Genomic DNA, 21470 nt, shown 5'->3' with positions numbered 1-21470 from the left:
GTGGGCAAAGGACGCTGCTGGGGTGTGGGCCCTTGGCAGGTTCCCCTATGCCTACTCTTGATGCCATCCATGGCTGTAAGGACACAAGGAGAGCCCTGCTGGATCAGACCAAAGGTTTATCGAATCCAGCATTGCATTTCTCACCGAGGCCAACCAGATGCTTGTGGGATGCCTAAAGGCAGGGCTTAAAATCAACAGCTCCCTCCTGCTGTTGTCACCCTTGACTGGTATTCTACCTCTCACTATGGAAGTCCCCATCCTTTGCTCATCATGACTACAGTATCCCTTGATAGACTTCTCCATGAATTTGTATTCATCTCCCTTTGGAAGGCATCTAAAGCAGGGCTGGGGAGACTTCAGATTTGCAGGATCTGCTTTGTCTTTCTTCTAGGACGCCGAGATACATCAGTTGGAGCCAAGTGCAGAATAGAGGTTTTGGAAGCAGGGCTGTGCATGGCGGGGTGGAGAGACACGCGTTCCTAGAATTAAGGAACGGGGGTGTATCTGAACACATGCTCAGCCCATGAAATTGTTTTGCATACCAGGCCTGAGCTCACAGCCCGGTCTGACAAAAATCCCCTCCTGGTTTCATGCCCATGCTGACTTCCATCTCAGCAGCCTAATTTAGAAAAGTGGCTGGGAGCCAGACACCTTCCGTGATCCACTGCAAACCATCATGAGATCTACTAGTAAAACCTGGACTTTCTTCACACGGAGCTTTTATCCTGTGATTGAGATTGCTTCCTCACCCAAGCTTGTGGGCTCTTTACATGATACTATGACCCTCCTGCACTAAATGCCCTTTGTTCCGTTTTTAAACAGATCACAGATAATGAGCTATCAAATTACCCCCTGTGTTCAGCTTCAGTTTCCTCTGTGCAAAGAGTTAAAGCGGCAAGAAGAGAAGCAAGATCAATGGAAGATAATGGAAGACTCAGATACTGGGAGAAGCGGGTTGCGGGGGAGGAAGTGTGTGTAAAGGGGGTCAGTGGTGATCCTGCATTTAAAACGGAAGCAGAAAGCCCCGTTTTAAATGCAGGATTTTAGGCTGGTGTAGAAATGCCTAATGAAAGATAATGGAAGACTCAAATACGGGAAGAAGGAGGGGGAAAGGAGAGGGGGGAAAGGAAATGTGTGAAAAAGGGAGTCGTTGTGATCCTGCATGTAAAACGGAAGGAGAAAGCCTCATTTTAAATGCAAGATTTTAGGCTGGTGTAGAGATGCCCCTGATCTGCCTTCTGCCAACCCTGATCTAAAGCAGTGCCCATCAGCATCACTTCCGCTGACAGTGAATGCCATAAATTCATTATAACCATATAATGTGTATACTTTTGTCTGTCTTGAATCTCCCATCAGTCGGCTTGACTGAATGAACCCTAGTATTTTGAGAAAGGGAGCGGCGCGGTGCGGCGCGGCGCAGCGCGAGGCTGGGGACAGCCAGAATCTGTCCACTCTCTGCACCATGCTTAATTTTTTCTAAACCTCTCTTATGTTTCACTCCCCCTGATCTATTCCCCAAACTTAAAACTCACAACCAGGTTAGCCTTTCCTCATCAGCATGGTGCTGCAGGCTCATGATTCTTCGTGTCGCCCTTTTCTGCACCTTTTCTCTGAGAGAGAGAGAGAGAGAGAGAGATGAAATGGGATGACCAGAATAACTGTGTATTGATTTCAAAGGATGGGAGGTTGATCTGTTTTTCTGACCTTCCCCAGCAAGGTAGCCTCCAGATGTGTTGGACTACAACTCCCATCATCCGTGGCCAGCATGGCCAATGTTGGTTGGACATTATGGATGTTGCAGTCCAACACATCTGGAGGTCCACAGGCTCCAGATGTCTGTTCTATTTAGTCTTCTTCCTTTAAAAAAAAAGTATACTGCTCCTTTCTTTAAAAGTTATCTCCTAGGCAGCCTAAAGTGAAAACTGATTACAACAATACAAGAATAAAATATATCCACATGTACATTATTGCTCGTTCAGCAAAAGGCCACCACACTCCATAGACCAAAAGAGCAATGCCATAAAATGTCACCAAAATATAAAGTACTTAAGGGTGCAATCCTATGTGTGTTTAGACAGAAAAAAGTCCTACAACTCCCAGCACGCTGGGAGTTGTAGGACATTCTTCTGTCTAAACATGCATAGGATTGTGCCCTTATTTATTTAAAGTATTTCCTGGGCACCTTTCAGGTCAGAAACCCTTCCAACACAGCGTACAACAGTAAAGCACATAATAACCAATATGGTCTTAAAAAGCAATAAATACATAGTAAAAACAGCAAAAACACGATGAAACAGCCATAAAACAACAGTAAAAGCAGCAGCAACAGCAGTCATACCAGGGGAAGGGCAAAGTAAAACAATTGTTTTCAGGGCCTCCTTAAAAGCCTACAATGATGGGGCCTATATCCACTTACCCTGGAGTAAGTCCCATTGACCTCAATGGGACTGACTTATGAGCATAAATGTACAGGACTGTGCTGTGTTCATCTGCATTCCTAGGCATATACTTACACGGGAGTAAGCGCCATGGACTACAATGGGACTTATTTCCAAGTCACCTTCATAGGGCTGCGCTGTAAGTCCTCGGTGAACAGGACAGCATCTGAGCCATAAGCGGCACGTTTTCTAGCGCCTCTAGTTTTTCAGGAGCGTGCGCAACCAAAACAGCGACCTGTGGCGAGCATCATGCCTTACTCTAGTGAAGAATTGCTGGATCATCACCACCGTGTGGCACAGGACTGTGAAATACCCGCTGCTGTTTGCTAAATATAGCACAGGGCCCTGAAGTGTGGAACAGTCGAATATTAATGCTCTCTGTACTGAGGTGACTCACGCCGCCCACACGTTTCTTGCTTGGAAAGAAGGTGCTTGTGTGACCCCTCAGAGAAAGGCAGACAGAGAGCGAGAGAAGCCGGGGCGGGGGAGGGCAGAAGAGGAAGTGAGAAAGATGGAGATGCAGAGGAGGGGGTGCGGGGAGGGGAGGCGAGAGAGGGAGGGAGGTAGAAGAGGAGAGGAGAGAGAGAGAAGGTAGGAGAGAGGGAGATAAAGGGAGAAAGAGAAGGAGGCGAGGGAGACAGAGAGAGAGCCAGAAGAGGGGAAAACGAGAGAGAAACGGAGTTACAGGGAAGGGTGGAGGGGGGGAGAGAGAGAGAGAGAAAGAAAGAAAGAGATGGGGGAATGCTGGGGGAGAAAGGCACGGGGGGGGGGAGAAAGAGATACTGTGGGGTGGTAACGGGTAAATTGAGAGAGAGAGAGAGAGAGAAGGGGAGAAAGAGATACAGGGGGAAAGAAGCGAGAGAGAAGGGGAAACTGAGAGAGAGCCAGAAGAGATGAGAGAAGGGGTGGGGGAGAGAGCGAGAGAGAAGCGGGAAGAGAAAGAACGAGAGAGAGAGAAGGGAAGCAAGAAGAGGAGAGGTAGATAGTAGAAGAGAGAGAAAAATGGGGAGAAAGATGAGAGAAACGAGAGAGAGTCGATATATATAGATGCCGGCACCCACCCACCCACACTCGCCCACACGTATATATCAGGGAGTGGGGAGCGTTAAGGGGAGGGGACGTTTAAATAGCTGTGTGTGAATGGGCTGGGTGAGCGATGTGTGCGAACCTGGCCCGGTCCATGTGGATGGACGGATGAGTCAGTGTGCTTGTGAGGCACCTTGCCCCAAAGATCACTCCTGAGCATGAGCTCACACCTCCGCTCGGTTTCTCTCTGTCGCCCTCCTTGCACCAACTCCGAAGCACTAGCACATGTGGAGAGATGGGGGGGAGCGCTGGCTCCCCCGCCCCCTCCCAACAGTCACTGTCCTGCCCCCCTCCTCACAACACCCACCCCCAGCGCCTGCCCTCTCGCTCCTTCCTCCTCCTCTCCCCCATCCCCGTTAGAGGGTGGACTTTGGTCCAGAGGCTGACGTCATGGGGGGGGGGCGCTGCCGCCTCTGCCTTTACCTGCCGGTCCAGCCCGCCCCGTCCCAAAGGAAACTCGAGGAGAACCCTCGCTCGCTCGCTCGCAAGCGCGCGCCGGCCGTCGCTGCGGGGCTGCTTTCTTCCTTTGCCCGCCTGCCCAGCACGCCTCTGCTGCGTCCGCCAGCCTCCTCCTCGCCGTCGCCCTCGGCAGCAGCGTCGCCAGCGCCATGTCCGCCTTGCTGGAGACCGTCGGCTTTTTCCTGGCTACCATCGGCTGGGGCATGCTGACGGTGACCCTGTTCAACAGCTACTGGAGGGTCTCCAGCGTGTCTGGCAACGTGATCACCACCTCCACCATCTTCGAGAACCTGTGGCAGAGCTGCGCCACCGACTCCACCGGCGTCTACAACTGCTGGGAGTTCCAGTCCTTGCTCGAGTTGCCAGGTGTGTGGGGCACCGCGGGGCGCGCGCGCGCGGAGCGGGATCTGGGGGGCGATGCCCTCCGATCTCCCCGGTTTCGGGGTCGGGGAAGGCAGCGGAGCGGGAGGCGCGCGAAACCAAGCGGATGTCACCGAATGGCCGCTGGGTTGCGCCGGCTGCTTCCGAATGGCCCCGGGGATGCGCAGCGATTCCGAATGGAGGTCCGCACGCCGGCGGGAGATCGGCAGCTCGCGTGGAGAATCCGCGAGTGGAAAACACCCGTTTCTAAGGGTGCAATCCTGTGCGTGCTTAGACAGAAAAAAAAAAGCCCCGCAGCTGCCTAAGCACGCGAAGGATTGCACCCTACACAGGCCTGGGATTCGGACGGTCTCCTTCGTTTTCGTATCTCCCGTGCGGAAAGGGCCTTCTTCTGGCAGGTGCTTTGGCGTAAGGAAGGCCCCTGCCACAGTAAAATCCCATGCGATGCAAGCACCCACCCACCCCGGCCTCTGTTTTCTACACACCTCGCAGTGCCTCTGGGCATCCCAGAATAATTCCTCTCCCACCCTCCGCACCTGCTACGTTCAGTGGGGGCTGGTGGCGCCGACGTCAGCGGGGCTGTGAATGCGCTCTGGGTTGCAGTCAGAACTCGAAAGGAGCTCTCTGGGTTGCAGTCAGAACTGTAAAGGAGCTATCCAAGGTGCTGAACCCTATCCCCAACACGGGTTCAGCATCTTGGATAGCTCCTTTACAGTTCTGACTGCAACCCAGAGCGGATTCACAGCCCCAATGACGTCGGAGCCACCAGCCGCCACTGGCGACAGTCGTTGTATTTTCGCCCCCCCCCCCATCCCACGCCCCCCGCACAGGGCGCCTTCTCTCCGCTCGCCAATCTTGCAAACGAACAGGGAAGCATCGACTGCATTTCTCCTAGGCAAAACTCCCCTGCGCAAAGTCCCTCCTCGCCCCCGCCCCATACCTGCTCCCCGTTGAACCTGCAGCACAAGCAATTCCTTCTTCCCTGCCTTGCCCCCCTCCCCTCAACTCCTTTCCTCCTGCCTGGTTCTTTGGGGTGGGGCGGCAAGATGCCTCATTTTTAAATGAAATATAGTGGCAAGAGCCAGACCTGCCTGGAACTGGCCATGCCATCTGCCCCAGAGATGCTGGGCTGGATGCAAACGCCAAAGGTTGGTGGTTATTCAGTGGGCAGGATGGTGGTTATAACCACCAAAGGTTATAACCACCAAAAGGTTATAAACCACCATTTATAAACCACCAAAGGTTATAACCACCAAAGGTTGGTGGTTATTCAGTGGGCTGGATGCAAACGCCAAAGGTTGGTGGTTATTCAGTGGGCTGGATGCAAACGCCAAAGGTTGGTGGTTATTCAGTGGGCTGGATGCAAACGCCAAAGGTTGGTGGTTATTCAGTGGGCAGGTTCAACCACTTTGCACGTGCTCAGAGGTGCTGTTTTACTTGTTAGGATCTCGGAAGCCAAGCAGGGTCCGCCCTGGTTAGTACTTGGATGAGAGACCGCCTGGGAATCAGGCTTCTTGCACTGAGCAGGGGGTTGGACTCGATGGTCTTGTAAGCTCCTTCCAACCCTATGATTCTATGGTAATTGCGAAGAGAAACCTTGCGAAGTGAAACCGAACTCTGCCCCTGGGAGAAAGTGTCAACTTAGCAACCCCTGTGGCCAGTTGAACTATATATTCTGTTAGGCCATATAACTGACAGTCACCCCCCCGCCCCAACCCCACAGTGCGCAGGGCTTAAACTGAGTCAAGGGATCAGCTGAGGATCATGATAAGAATGCTTGGGTCATTCCCGGGCACGCAAAATCATAACAAACATTCCTCTGAGCATAGGCAGAGTAATCTTTTACCACTGAATAGTCACAGCCAGCTCAGAGGATAGGGCTTCTGTGCAAGCTTGAGACTTTCTATTACATCTTTCTGTTGAGGTTAGGTACCATCCTGCCTCTCCCCCCCCCCCCCCCGTGTATCTTTAAAAGCTGCACAGTGGGCAGAAATTCAACAGTTGCAGTTTCCCAAAGCATAAATCTACAGTGATACGAAGTTTTACTGGTTGAATTTCTGAAGGCACAAGAGACCACCTAGGGAATCCTCTTTCCCTTTCCAAGCTGAGTGTTGTGTGAACTTGCTTCCTTTGCCGTCTGGGAACAGAGATGCTTTGGACTTCATTTGCATTGGATTGGCCCTTAGTTTCCAATGCTAATGCTCAATTGTGAACCATGTGACATTGTGATAAAGTGTTCTGGGGCATGTGCAGAGTGCAGTTTCCCCCACTACAGCAGAGTAGCCCATCACCCCCCCCACACACACACATCTGGGATTGTTGGAGCAGGGGAAGCGTCCAACCTAGAGGTTGTTTCTCTAGGCTAGACAGAGTGCCACCATGTATGTGTACATATGAAGGAAGGAAGGAAGGAAAACAAGACCACGGATGCTGATTGTGAACATTTCTCATAACATCCTGCAGGGGGCAGTGATGAGCAGTGAGCAGATTGCTGATAGAAAATGGTTACGAATACCAGTAAACAAGCCTCCTGGCTGTACTTGTGGCCCCACATGCCAAGGGGTTTGTTGTGCTTGTCAGCATCCTGGTCGGTTGTTTGCAGAAGGTTTCTGCTCATTGCAAAGTTTCAAAAACAGCTGTGTTCCAACTGCCACATGGGCAGGGGTAGGGTGACATCCTGAAATCCCAGGCTCAAGGCTTAGGTTGATTGCAAGCACGCAGACCTTGCCAACTTTTGGAGCCAACATGGAGTAGTGGTGAGAGTGTTGGACTGGGAGTCCGGAGATCCGGGTTCTGGTCTCCCCTTGGCCACGGAAGCTCACCGGGGACTTTGGGCCAGTCGCAGACTCTCAGCCCAACCTACCTCACAGGGTTGTTGTTGTGAGGATAAAGTGGAGAGGAGGAGGAGAAGGATTATGTACGCCGCCTCGGGTTCCTTAAGGATGAAAAAAGGCGGGATATAAATGTAAGAAAATAATAATAATAAATAAATAATAAACTTTTCAGCCGGGCTCTGTAGCCGTGGCACAACCATGGCTTGACAGAGCAGGAGTTTCCAACATTTCTCCAAGGAAAACATGGGCATGGCAGTGATAGATCCCTAGTGCTTGCGTGTACCCCCCACCCCCTTCACACCCAATTATTTCATATTGCTGACGGTCCTATCGGTGGATGCATGAACTTGCTCTGCAATGGCCCCTCCTGCACTACCTTAAAAGCAAAGTGAGGATTTTAATTTCTTTTGGGGGGGGGGGCTGGTGGGGACAGTCCAGCTAGAGCAAGCTGTTGGTGGTAGATGGTCCTGCATGTGGGGTGTGGAGGGAGGGACAGTCCAGTGGGACCCTTGGTCTCCGGTTCCGTCCCGGGGGGCGTCTCTTACCAACTGCACTGTGGGATGGGTCGGACAGGCAGGGGCACCAGTCTTCAGCTTCAGTGATGCTGTTAGTTTTGAGTGTGTGGTTCTTAGTGTATCAATATAAATCAGAATCGTCCTACAGTATATTATCAGCTGTTCAAAACAGAGGGCTCAGCTGCTGCAATTTGGGAAAGGACGAGCCATGCGACAAATGTGATGTCTTAGTGTTCATAAGAGAATAAGAAGAGCCATGATGGATCAGACCAAAGGCCTCTCTAATCCAGCATTCTGTTTCCACAATGGCCAGCCAGATGCCCAAACGGGAAGCCCACAAGCAAAGACAGGGGAAGAATTTAGCGACCTCCTGGCCATGTTCCCCAGCCACTGGTATTCAGGGGTACACTGCCTCTGTTACTGGAGATAAAATGTAGCCATCAGGACTAGTGGCCATTGACAGCCTTCTCCTCCAGGAATTTGTCCAACCCTCTTTTAAAGCTATCTAAATTGGTGGCCATCGCTACATCTTGTGGTAGCAAATTCCATATACTTTAACTGTGCGCTGCGTGAAGCAGCCTTTCCTTTCATTTGTCCTGAATCTCCCACCAGTCAGCTTCAGGGGATGACCCCGGGGTTCTAGTATTATGAGAGAGGGAGGAAAATGTCCCCCTGTCCACATTCTCCACACCATGCATAATTTTCTAGATCTCTATCATGTCTCCCCTTACCCTCCTTTTTTCCAAGCTAAACAATCCCAGCTGTTGTAACCTTCTCTCAGAGGGGAGATGCTCCAGCCCCTGGATCATTTTAGTTGCCCTTTTCTGCACAGTGTAAGCATGTAATTTTGTACACCTCTATCATGTCTCCCCCACCTGCCCCTCACCTGCCACCCACTTTTTTTCTAAGCTAAAAGGGCCAACACTGCAAATTGTTCCTCATAGGGGAATTGCTTCAGTCCCTTGATTATTTTGCTTGCCCTTTTCTGCACCTTTTCTATCTCCACAATATCCTTTTCGAGGTGCGGCAACCAGAACCACACAGTATTCCAAATGTGGTTCCATCATTTCTATTTGCATGTTCACTGGAAATAAAATATGAACATCCTTCTGAGATTTAGCAACCCAGTGGAGAAAGCTGAACCCTGACAAACAACAGCTTGTAGCAACTCATGCCAACGAAAGAGGGACAAGAAATGGATGGTGATTTACCAAGGACAGCTACTGGAAAACAGGGACTATCCCCTTGGTAAATAAGGAAAGCTGGACTGTATGGAATTTGCAGGCGAGGCTTTTCACAAAATGGAAAGAAATGTTATCATTCCCTCTATTTCTGATGATCAGAGGTGAGTGTCGTTGTTTATGTAACCAAAACGGCACCATCCATTCCCAAGAGGGAGGTATCAGAAGGCTTGGGGAAGACCTCAAGGCTTGCAAAAGTAAAAAACAAACATGGCACCTAAATCAGTGAAGGCTGGTGGCTCCTATTTCAGTGGGGCAGTTAATTCACTCCGGGTTTCAATCAGAACTCTAAAGGAGCTATCCAAAGTGCTGAACCCTGTCCTCAAATGGGTTCAGCACCTTGGCTAGCTGCTTTAGAGTTCTGTCTGGTTCTGACTGAACCTCAGGGTGGATTCACTGCCCCACTGAAATAGGATCCACCAGTCTCCATTGACCTAAGTGCTGTGTGTTTGAGGAACCCTAAAACAGCCCGATGAGGACTAGAATGGTGACTGACTGCTGGGGGAGGGGGAGACAGGAAAACCCAATGGGAGATGGAATAGCATGGAATATCCTGGAAAAGGCCATGCTGACAGCACCATCTTATATTTGTCTACTCAGAAGGAACCATTGTGGGTATAGGATTGCTGCCTGAAACTCTGAGCAGGAGCATTCCACATGCTGCAACATTTTGTTGCAGGTGTCATGGTTCACTTCCCAATTGCTGCAGCTCAAGCTGCTGTTAAGAGGCATAGTGGTATAGCCTAGTCGAAAAGTTGGTGGTCCTTGGCTCCTTCACATTGAGCTTTTATCCTGCACTTGAGATTGCCCCTTCACGGAAGTTTGCAGGCTCTTTACATGATGCCCTGATCATTCAAGGCATCTCCTGCACTATAAATGCCCTTTGTTCCGTTCTTTAATAGATTGCAGATAACGAGCTATCAAATTACCCCATTGTGTTGCGCTGCAGTTTCCTCCCTGAAAGGAGTAAAAGTGGCAAGAAGGGGGGCGAGATCAATGAAAGATGATGGAAGACTCAGATGTGGGGAGAAGGGGAAGGGGAAGGGGAAGGGGAGGGTGGAAAGGAAACACCACAATTACAGCAGTCCGTTGTGATCCTGCATTTAAAACGGAAGCAGAAAGCCCCGTTTTAAATGCAGGATTTTAGGCTGGTGTAGAGAATCTCCTTGTCAGCATTCACTGAAATGGGTGCTCAACATATGTGTGAGTCAACCACAGTATATTTGAAGCAGGAAAGAAGGGCGTGGGGAGATGGCAACATGTATTTTTAAAATCTTTATGCGGCTGCTGGTTTTTACTTTGGTTTTGTACTATTGTTTTAAACTTTTTAAAATTTAAGCCACAGTAACCCTATATGGTTCTGGCCCAGTCTGTCTTAAGGAGCGCCTCCAACAACACCAGGAATGCAGCTCAACGAGATCGGCCTCAGAAGGACTTCTCTCTGTCCCATCAGCCAGGACAGCGAGGCTGGTGAGGACTAGGGAGAGGGCCTTTTCTGTGGTGGCCCCCACTCTGTGGAATTCCCTCCCTAGTGACCTCCGCCATGCCCCCTCTTTGATGAGCTTCCACCGGGCTTTAAAAACCTGGCTGTTCAGGTGGGCATTTGGGGTGAGTTAGGGTTTTTTAGAGCAGTGTTGTTTTGTTATGTTGTTTTGTTCAAATTTACATAAATTTGTTGCTAGTATTGTATGCCGCCTAGAGTGGCCGGGTAGCCGGCCAGATGGGCAGCTAATAAATCTAATAAGTAAATAAAATAAATAAATTTAAAAATGTAAATTGCTGTCTCCCTGCACCCTTCTTTCCTGTAAGTTTCCTATCAGTTTTATTTTATATTTTATTGTGCTGTACCTTTATGGCTTTAATTGCTGTGAACCGCTCAGAGAGCTTCGGCTCCTGCGCGGTATAGAAACGTGATAAATAAATAAAAGTCATACATCAGCCCTGCGACCAGGAGTTGGGAAGGGACTGAAGATGGCAGAGCTGGCCACCGATGGGTTGATACTAGAATCCGGGCCAGAGGAGGAGTGCTGTTGGTGCCAGAGGATGGAAGCATAGGGCAAAACCTGTTGGTTGCTTCCTTGTTTATTTTCATTGTCATGTCATCTCCAGCACAATGAGCCTCTTCTTCTTCCTTCCACAAAGGGATGGAATTGAAGCAGAAACCGTTCTGGAAGGGGGTGTGGATCTCTCATGGAGCAAAGAGTGGGGCTGACTGCCAGTGCCAAACAATGGCCCAGAAATGCACTGGTTTGGGACCTTTGTCATACATCAGGGTTCCATAAAGGCAGGACTTTGGGGCAGAGGTTTAGGGCCCAACTCCACAGAAAGGAGGCTGGCTTACCATGGTTTTAACTAAGGGCGCAATCCTATGCATGTTTAGACAGAAAAAAGTCCTACAACTCTCAGCATTCCCCAGCCAGCCAATCTAAAGAGGGAGCCCGTATGAGAACATTATATCCAGAGTTTAAAATTACTGAACTGCAGCTGTGCAAGACTTAGCTTTCTCTCCAGAAGTTACATCTCTGTCTGTCCATCTGCCTGCCTGCCTGCCTGCTTGCCTCTGTGTGTGTGTGTGTGTGTGTGTGTGTGTGTGTAGGGTAGCCTTTCCTAACATGGTGCCCATCAGATGCTTTGGACTACAACTCCCATCAGCCCCATGCCCCACGGCCAGTGGGCAGGGATGATAGGAGTTGTAGCCCAAGACATCTAGGGGGCACTAAGTTGGAGAAGGCTGGTGTAGGAGGGAGATAATCCATCTTGCCTCTAACCCACAACCCTGTAAATCCCGTGAACCCTAAGGCTGCGATCCTCAGTTACTTGGGAGGAAGTCCCATTGGACTGAGTGGGACTTTCTTCTGAGTTGAGACATTCATAGGATTGCACTGTGAGGCAAACAGAGAGTGCACATCTGGACGAGGCTTATTTTGAACAGTGGATAACAGATTTTTGGACCTCAAGGTTTTGCCAGTATAGTTTTAACCTAAAGAATAAAACGCCTTCTTGGTCTTTGAAACAGAGCAGGGCAAACTAATGTAGAGTAAATGGAGGCAGCAGATATACAACTGCCTTCAGTGGCATTTTATTTATTTATCTGAAAGATTTATATAATACCCTTCAGTGGAGTTTCTAGGGCAGTTTACAAAATCAATATCAAATACACTAATTAAATATAACAACACATTAAGGGCACACTCCTATGCAGGTTTAGACAGAAAAAAGTCCTACAACTCTCAGCTTTCCTCAGCAAGCATCTGGCTGGGGAATGCTAGGAGTTGTAGGACTTTTTTCTGTCTAAACCTGCATAGGATTGCACCCTAAAATACATAATACATTTTTTAAAAAGCCAGCTCCACTAAGGAGAATAAAAAACAAGCCAGGGAAAATAAACATATCTTTGTCTGGTGCTGAAAGAATAACAATATGGGAGCAAAGATGCTTTCTCTGTGGAGGGAATTCCACAAGTGGGGCCACCACAGAAAAGTCTCTTTCTCTCTCTGGTCTGGTCACCACCTGCCTTACCTGGGGACACCTGGAGGAGAGCCTCTGAGATGACCTCAGTATATGGGCAGGTTGGTATGGGAGCAGGCGTTCCTCAAGCCACATAGGGCTTTTAAAAGTGAGCAGTGAGCAACAGCGTTTTGAATCATGCTTGAAAACCAGCTAGAAGCCAATGAAGTTTTTTCAGTACCAGCAAGATATTTTTGCACTGACCAGTTCCAATCAACAGAGTAGTGGTTGCATTTTGAGCTAGCTGAAGCTCCTGAATAGTCTTCAAAGGCAGCCCCATGTACAATGCATGACTGTAGTCAATCCTAGATGTCACCAGAACATGGATAAGAGACATGCCTATTTCCACCTGTGAAACGTTAGACACTGTAAGTATCTCAGCCATGAATGTAGCCAGGGTCGGCCTTACCACGGAATAACATGAAGCGGTTGCTTTGGGTGGCAAATTCCTGAGCAAGAGGCCATTTTGCGCATGTGATCTCCATCTCTTTTAAAAATGGAGATGTGCCAAAAAGAAAAGCAAGAAAAACAAAAAAGAGAGAGGACATTTCGAAGAGCATTGCTTGTATTTATTTGCTTATGTGACATGCAACAATGTTATCAACAAGGGCCAAACAGCCATCACTCTTCAATAAAGAAAGGTAAAGGGATTTGTGGTTTTGGCATGCACAGGTAGTACACAGGTCCATTCTCATTGTTTATAGCACCAACTAGAAACAGTGCGGTGGGCCACAACCTCCAGTGCTCTGAAACACTCCCTAAATAACACCCTTCCTCTGAACCGTAGCTTATTTTTCAAGACTGGGGACAGGGAAAATGGCGCTCTGTCTCTCCAGAGCCTGTTGCTCGAAGCGACTGCTTCATGTGCCTCCGTGATAAGGCTGGTCCTAATTCCAGGACTGAGTTCTCGACTGTGCTGAAAGCTCTGGCTGAGACAGTGCTGATCATCTGGGTTCACGACTCTCCCTTTTCCCTCTCTAGCCTACCTTCAAGCTTCCCGGGCACTCATGATCAGTGCTTTGGTGCTGGGCTTCTTAGGGATCCTGTCCAGCATGCTGGGGCTGCAGTGCACCAAGGTGGCAGAAGACAACCCCAATGTGAAGGCCAAGATGGCTGTTTTGGGGGGCTGTATGTTCGTCTTGGCAGGTAAGTGGAGCATTGAGGGACTCCTTGGGGGAAACATCCGAGGAAACGCAGACAGGCATTGATCATATTACTGTGGTGTGTAGGGTTGCTAGGTTCAAAGCCAAAGAACGTTCATCTGCCTTTAAATCACTCTGAGAGCCAGTGTGCCATAATGGTTCAAGTGTTGGACTGGGACTCGGGAGATACGGGTTCTAGTCCCCAGTTGGCCATGAAGTTCACTGGGTGACTTTGGGCCAGTCACTGACTCTCAGCCTATCCTACTTCACAGGGTTGTTGTGAGGATAAAATGGAGAGGAGGAGGAGGTGTACCATGCAAGCTGCCTTGGGCTCCTTGCAAGAGGAGAAAAGGCAGGATATAAATAAATAAATAAATAAATGTGGCAGGGGATAAGATAGCCACAGCATCTCTTCTGCTTGCTGTGTGGCATACCCAGAGTAGGACTGGCCCAAGATATTTTGCTGCCTGGGAGGGGTGGGGGAAACAATAAATGGTGCTCCCACCCCTTCAAGTCAAGGTGCATCATACCTAAAGGTCAGCCAGGTTATTTTGGCACCTGACACAGACAATCCCACAAGCACAACACCCTGGGAAGAAGAAAAAGGAATGACTAAAAAACAAGCAAACAATGTGCTCTCCTTTCATGGCACCTACGATCAGCCACCTGAGGTGGCCACTTCAGTCTGCCTCATGGCGGGAAGGCTGGCCCAAAGTCGATAGCCCTGATAATTTACAGCAGGTTCTGTGTTTGGGATAGACAACAGAGTGAGGAGGGAGCAGACAGGAGAGGCTGTGGCTGTCTTACCTCCTGCCACATAAGGAGATGGAAAGGTATACGAACGTTCCCTGGCTTTCACTCTGGCAACCCTAGTGGTGTGCACATAAAAGTTTGATCGACTGGTCACTTGTGCTGCCTTGTCAAGTGCTGAGGAGAGCGTTACCAGTTCCCTGCCCCTTCCTGGGATCTCAGGTCAAGTGTAGAAGTGTGGTAAAATTTTCCTCAGTCACCAGTGGGCAGGACTGTACAGAGGACTAACACACCGTGGTAAGTTATCCCTTGATAAACAGCCACCTGCATGGGTCCATAATTCCTCTCTAGCTTTGTTCAGGTGTTAAGCCTGAAGAGGGCACAGAAACCCATGAGTTGGGGAATGGGGATGTACATGCTGGCCCTGCCTTCTACATCCCAGTACACATCACCCGCCGTCTCCCCAGTTCCCGACATCCCCATGTTGAGTGACAAGGTCTGAAGAGGAGTTCTACTCTCATTCTCTCGAACCCAAGTAGGACCTTGAATGATCAGGGACCTTGATAAAGCAGGGGCCCGGATCATGCAGAGAGTTCTACTCATGTGTAGAACCCCTCTTCAGACCCAGGCTGGGACTTGGGGCTGGGGGGTAGGCCAGCGTGTGTGGCCCCATAACCCTACACACCCCTTTGGTCATGCTTAACGCCTGAACAAGGCTCCATTCAAGTCCTGACCAGCAAAGGATTTTCTGCACAACAGAACAGCATGCCCTGTGCGTGTGTGAGATATATATTCCCAGAGTGATACTCCCACAAGCCCTGATCCAATGCGAGTTGTGTGGTTTCTTCATGCTGTGGAGAAGGCTGGGTGGCATTTACCTTGCTGTGGGATCGTGTTGATCGGGGTTGCAGCGATTATTTGCCCATTTTTATTTGGGGCCCCGAACCAGACATTTCAGGGGGAGGGTATCAAATGTTTCCTGAATCCTCCTCCCTCATAATTCTTTGAGAGCAGTCACCGTTTTTTCTCAAACCTGTTTGTTTCCTCGGTCTGATTCTGCGCCACTGTCTCCCCGCCCTCCCCATCGGTTAAGGTTCCTTTTCTCTTCATAGAGTGATCCCGGTGCTCAAGGATTATGAAAGGAACACGAGGGTGTCAGACCTCCGTGTGGCCAATCAGATTTAGCCACATCACAGAACCAGTGGTGCAGCCGTAGATTTTGACGTGCAGGCGCTCATCGTGACAGTCGCCTTAGCCATGCCCCAAGGAGAGGCCAAAACTGCAGGCAGCCAGGTTGATTCATTTCAACGAAGTCGTTCCAGCAGTTTTCATTTCGACTGGGATCAGCTTTTATAAAGCTTTTAGTAGCTGTTAGGTTTGATAAGGCTACTAGAACTTAATTGCCGTTCAGCATCAAGACCAAGACACATCAGAATACTTTACATTACAACAGGAATAGTTCAGAATTATATATTGTGGCTGAAAAAAAATCACCTCCCTCCCTGCCACAGCTACTGTGAGGACTTAAATCCCATTCATTTCACTGGGTTTACTCTAAGTAGGGCTTATGTTGGATTTTGTCCAATGGGGCCTATGCTATCCAATGCTTACTCCGTAAAAATTATTTCAAGGGGGATAGTTGACTTGCTGGGGAAGCAAGCCCCGTGTTCTGGTGTCCAGAAAGTTCCCATTGTTTCTTTCCCATGAAGGCTTTGTCCCCGTCTACTGTTGACTATTGGCTCATGCACCTATTTGCTTGAGCTCCCAAAGCCAACTTTAAGCTCACCTGGGCGCATGCATCTTATCCTGATTAACCTTTCTTCTTCTTTCATCCTGCTCAGGTCTCTGTGGGATGGTGACGGTTTCCTGGTATGCCTTCAATATCACCCGTGATTTCTTTAACCCGCTCTTTGTCGGCACAAAGTAAGTTTGCAAAGCAGTGGATGATGGGGGTGGGATGTCAGACCAAAGGACTGGACAGCCATCTGTCATGGATGCTCTGACTTGGATTCCTACATTGAGCAGGGGGTTGGACTCGATGGTCTTATAGGCCCCTTCCAACCCTACTATTCTATGATTCTGTGACTTTTAACAATACTGAACTAGGGGGATGGAGGTAGCAACATATCTAGGCTGTCCGTGCCTGCGTTGGTTTCTCTTCTCTTCTCTTCTCTTCTCTTCTCTTCTCTTCTCTTCTCTTCTCTTCTCTTCTCTTCTCTTCTTTATAGCACTTTACAATACAAGCATAAAATTAACTGCAACCCAACATGTTAAGTCTTGATCGTTCAAGCCTTAAATGGCTCGGGATCTGGGTACTTAAATGGCCACCTTATCTCCTATAAACCTGCCCAGAATTTAAGATCTTTTAAAGATTTTTAAGATCAGATTTAAGATCTTTCTACCTATCTTTCATTCAGAGGTTAGGTAGGAAGGTGATCAGGGAACGGACCTTTTTAGTGGAAGCTAAAAAGGTTTGGGAAGTGCTAACCCTTTATGGGTCTCTCTCTCTCTCTCTCTCTCTCTCTCTCTCTCTCTCTCTCTCCCTCCCTCCTACCTCACAGGCTTGTTGTGAGAGGAAGAAAAATGTGGTGGGGAGTACTGCATATGCTGCCTTCAGCACCTTGGAGGAAAAGTGGGATATACAGTACTGTGCAAAAGTCTTAGGCCACCACCAGCTTTGTTGTTTTAGCAAGTTTTAATGACCATCCATAATTATTTTTTTGTCTCTGTATTAAGATACAAACAGAAAATACAGGAAATATGTACAGGCAAAAGTCAGTATTGAGGTCAGTGTGACCTCCCTTGGCTCTAAGCACATCTTGAACTCTTTTGGGGAGACTGTCCTGAAGTTTTCTGAAGTAATCTTCTGGTATATTATACCAGGCTTCTTTCAGCACTTCCCAGAGTTCTTCTTTAGATGTAGGTTGTCTTTATTTCTTTCTCTGTCCAGGTGATCCCATACTGCCTCTATAATATTCAGGTCTGGACTCTGTGGAGGCCAGTCCCTGACTGTCAGTGTTTTATCAGCTGTTTTCCTCGCTAAATATGATTTTACTGCAGTAGCAGTGTAGTGGGATCGTTATCATGCTGAAAAATGAAGCCATTCCCAATCAGGCGCTTTCCAGAAGGAATGGCATGATGAATTAAAACCTGTCTGTACTTTTCAGCATTCATGATCCCATCAATATGGACAAGATTGCCAACACCACTGGCATAAATGCAGCCCTAAACCAGGACAGACCCTCCACCATGTTTCACTGAAGGCTGCAAACACTCATTCATCCATCTCTCTCCAACTCTTCTTCTCACATGTTGTCGACGATTGGACCCCAAAATTTCAAACTTGGATTCATCACTCCATAATACTCTTTTCCACTGATCCTCATTCCAATCTTTGTGAGCTTTAGCATATCTTAGCCTTTTCACCCTGTACCCCTTCCGCAAAAGTGGTTTCTTGGCTGCTACCCTTCCACGAAGACCATTCCTGGCCAGGCGCCTGCTGTTACTCTAGTGTAAGGGGAGGTCACGCTAAATACTTGCCACTTTAGCCTATGGAAGCTGGTTTTTCTGATTTTTTTTCTGTTGTTGAATACTGCATACAAATTTCCTGTATTTTCTAGTTGTATTCTAAAGAAGAGACTGAGAAATAATTATATATGGTCATTATACCATTGCTAAAACAACAAATCTAATGGTGGCCTAAGACTTTTGCACACTACTGTACATTAAATAAAATCATGAGATTAGGGGAGATTCTTCTACGGTTTGGACTGTGTTTTGCCACTGCTAGATTTTTTTTATTGTATTTTATGTTGATGTTGAAGATAGGTAAATAATAGATCCTTCACTCAAGGAGCTGACAATCTACATTTCAGAAACAGGGGAAGATAATAATAAAGAGAGGAAAAGAAAAGGCTCTGTGTGTTCAAAAACAGCCCCCAAACATCTCTTGGCTTTAACACAGCTTTCCCCCACCTGAGGCCCTCCAGAAGTGTTGATTACAGCTCCTAGCATCCCCAACCAGCCTGGCTGAGGATGCTGGGTGTTGTAGTCCAACACATCTGAAGGGCCTCAAGTGGGAGAAGGCCGCTTTAAAAACAATAAATTTTATTCAGCAACATAGAACTTACTCAGCTAACCATCTGGACCGGAGTGAATGCTTCTCACCCCCTCTGGTAGCTTTATTCTCGCCCCCTCTGGTAGCTTTAGACAACGCACTCTCGGCATCATCTGAATATTACAGAGGCGAGAGTAATGGATTTTTAAACAGGGCTTTTGTGAACAGGCACCTGATTCTGTTGGCTTACGAAGCTGATGCAGTCCTTCGGGAACAGAGAGGGTTAAAAGTCAATCTCTCCCTCTTTGCATAGGACTTAGATCTCCCTCCCCATCTGCCACAACTAGCTAGGTGGAAAGAAGCTGCTCCAAAGCAAATTTCCTTTGGGATGGCCTCCATTTTCCAACGTCTCTTCTTTGGCTGCACAGGTACGAAATTGGACCTGCCCTCTACCTGGGCTGGAGCGCATCGCTGCTGGTGATGATTGGGGGAGGCTGTCTGTTCACTTCGTGTAGGGCGCCATCATCGCAGGACAAGAGGTGAGCGCGGTATTGGCTCGAGATGTTTATTGGTGAGCAAGATGCCATCAATGCCCCCTTTCCCTCAGTGGGTCCACCCATTGCCCATTGTCTTGCTCATGCCCTCTGGGCCCAATCTGCACCACTGCTCAAAAGAAGAAGACAACGGGAGCAGGACCAAAGAGGAGCGGGGCCAGGTCAGCACTGGACCCCAGCGATGGCCACACTCGGTGCTGACCATGATTGAGATATCTTCTTGTGTAGTTGCGGGTGCAGGAGGTCTGCATAAAACAGGGCACAGAACCCCTTTCAACCCAAGGGCCAAATTCCATCCCAGAAAAGCTTTTGGGGGGCCACATGCATTTACCCCTTTTGGTTGGAGGGACTGAAAGTAAAAGGGGAAGAGCCAAAATCCCCAAAATACCAGCATATTGTAGATTAAAGCTCTTCTTGCCAGTAACGAATCCTTAGGAGAGACATTTTGACCTTTTAGAATGGGAAAAAAATTAACAAAAGCCGGAAAACCAGCAAATGACCGGTGGTTAAGGGGAAAGGGGGTGGGGCCATAAGAAGGGGCATGGCCATAAGAAGGGGCGTGGCCATCTGGGAAACCCCCTGAAGGCCAGATTGGGACCCTAGGAAGGCTGGATTTGGCCCCCAGGTCTCAGGTTCTGCACTATAATAGAGCAACCTGTGTGGGCAGGGTGACCAGGTGCAAAAGGGGACATGACCAGTGGAGGCTGGTGGTTTTGTTTTTGGTGGAGCTGTGCATCCATTCCAGGTTTCAGTCAGAACGCTGAAGGATCTATCCAAAGTGCTGAACTTATTTTGGGGATAGGCTTCAGCACCTTGTATAGCTCCTTTAGAGTTCTAGCTGGCTCTGACTGAAACCCAGAAGGGATCTACAGCCCTACCAAAACCGGAGCTGCCAGCCTCCACCGGACAGGACTCTTTAACCTTCGACAATTGGGTTCAAGATGGAAGAAAAGGGGCATGGGGCTTATGCCCCACTTCTGGCTAGGTTGACGCCCATAGCCAAACGGAAAGGGCAGCTCAGAACCCTTTACGTTGTTGCTGTGCCAAGGCCCCTGACGGCTCTGTGGGCCCCGCTGCAAAGAACGCAGCCGTCTAAAGCAGGGGTGGCCAAACTACCGCCCCAGCCTAATTTGGCCCCACCCACCCCTGGCACATGGACCCCAACAGACCGCTCCTGACTGAATGAGGCCTTTGACAGAAAAAGAAAGCAGTTCCCCGCCCCTGGCCTAGATCTTCATGCTGGTTTTGTCACAGGCAGCACCAAAGCAGACAATCTTTATCTAGTTTAACACTTCATTAAATACATCAATAAAATATCCAGCCCTGTCCAGTTATCCATTTTATAGTCCAGGCTGACTCCCCCACTCCCCCAAAGGGTGTGAAGCAAAGGGGAAAAGGTGTGGGGGCAACTGTGAGCGGAGGCAGAGGCCCAAAGGGGCTGGCCAGCCCTCTGAGGCCTTTTCACCAGCTTTTGAGGAACGCAAGCCCTAGTTTGTGCAGGGTGGGGGCTCCTGCCACCGCCACGTCTTTATATCAAAAAGTTCTCATTGCAAATACAACACTGGAATGTATTGAATGGCAATGCTGATGTCCCGCTTTTGTGTCTCGACAGTTACGTGTATCCGTACAAGGCCTCCAAGAGCGCTATGTCGGCCCCCGCCACTGCAGTTCCCCGGCCCCGCATAGACTCGAACGCCAGCAGCAGTGGAAAGTATGGCAAGAATGCTTATGTTTAAGCCTACACAGGAAGGGGGTGAGCCCCCCTCCACAAAAAAGACATTTTCAGATGCTTTTCTGGTGGCCCAGAAGGCTCTTAGAGAGATGGCAAGTTACAGGGGTAACGTACTCCCTCTTGCTTCGGACATTTCTTGGAGTCCCGATGATGCTAGGAATCAGATGGAGGGGTTGAATCCACATTCCTGAGTCTGACCCTGACAGATGCTGCATGGTGTGAGGTTATTTATTGCTGAGGAGAGCTGTCTAGGTGTATAACGGTTTTGCCCTCTTTCTCTGCTGCACGGGTCGAACCAACTGGTTTTTGGTTGCCCTGTGGTCAGGAGTAATTGATTTTGAAAATGAAAGGTGTCAGGGCTCAGTCAAATCACATCTTTTCAGCCAAGAGCCGCTCTCTTAAATTCTGTGTGTGGTTCATCACTGATCGGGGGGAGAAAAATACATTGGGAACATGCTCACTGGATGGAATTGATTTTATCATTACTATATGCCTATACTCCAAAGCTGAGAACCAGCATTGATAAAGTGAGGGGGAAATCTGAACTCAAATCTGCTTGCAAATATTTAAAATGCTATTTTCCTAATATTACAGTGGTTTTGTGTGTTTGTTTCCTACCCACCTCCCACCAAGATCCCCCATTCCTGATGTTGCTGCACTGTGAGATGGGATGGAGAGCTTTGTGGGGAAAATGGGGTGTACCCATTTTGAATGGAATGAGCTGATACATAAACACGATTTCCTCTGAATTTTTAGGGCAGAGGTGGGAACCTG

General features: G+C 48.8%; 1 protein-coding gene across 1 annotated transcript; it reads left to right on the top strand.

Moving 5' to 3' along the window:
- Positions 1-3972: 3972 nt before the first annotated feature.
- Positions 3973-21343, top strand: CLDN15 (claudin 15). Its single transcript, XM_084806242.1, has 5 exons — positions 3973-4349; positions 13443-13607; positions 16195-16276; positions 18839-18949; positions 20577-21343. The coding sequence occupies exons 1-5, from the start codon at positions 4133-4135 to the stop codon at positions 20698-20700; spliced, it is 699 nt and encodes a 232-aa protein (XP_084662368.1). The 5' UTR covers positions 3973-4132; the 3' UTR covers positions 20701-21343.
- The last annotated feature ends 127 nt before the right edge of the window (positions 21344-21470 follow it).

Source organism: Heloderma suspectum, chromosome 6 (genome assembly GCF_057233095.1).
Source record: "Heloderma suspectum isolate Gila_16-S chromosome 6, 16-S_ref, whole genome shotgun sequence".
NCBI classification, from domain to species: Eukaryota; Metazoa; Chordata; class Lepidosauria; order Squamata; family Helodermatidae; genus Heloderma; species Heloderma suspectum.
Note: the sequence above shows the minus strand (reverse complement) of the source record. Positions and strands in the feature narration are given on the sequence as shown.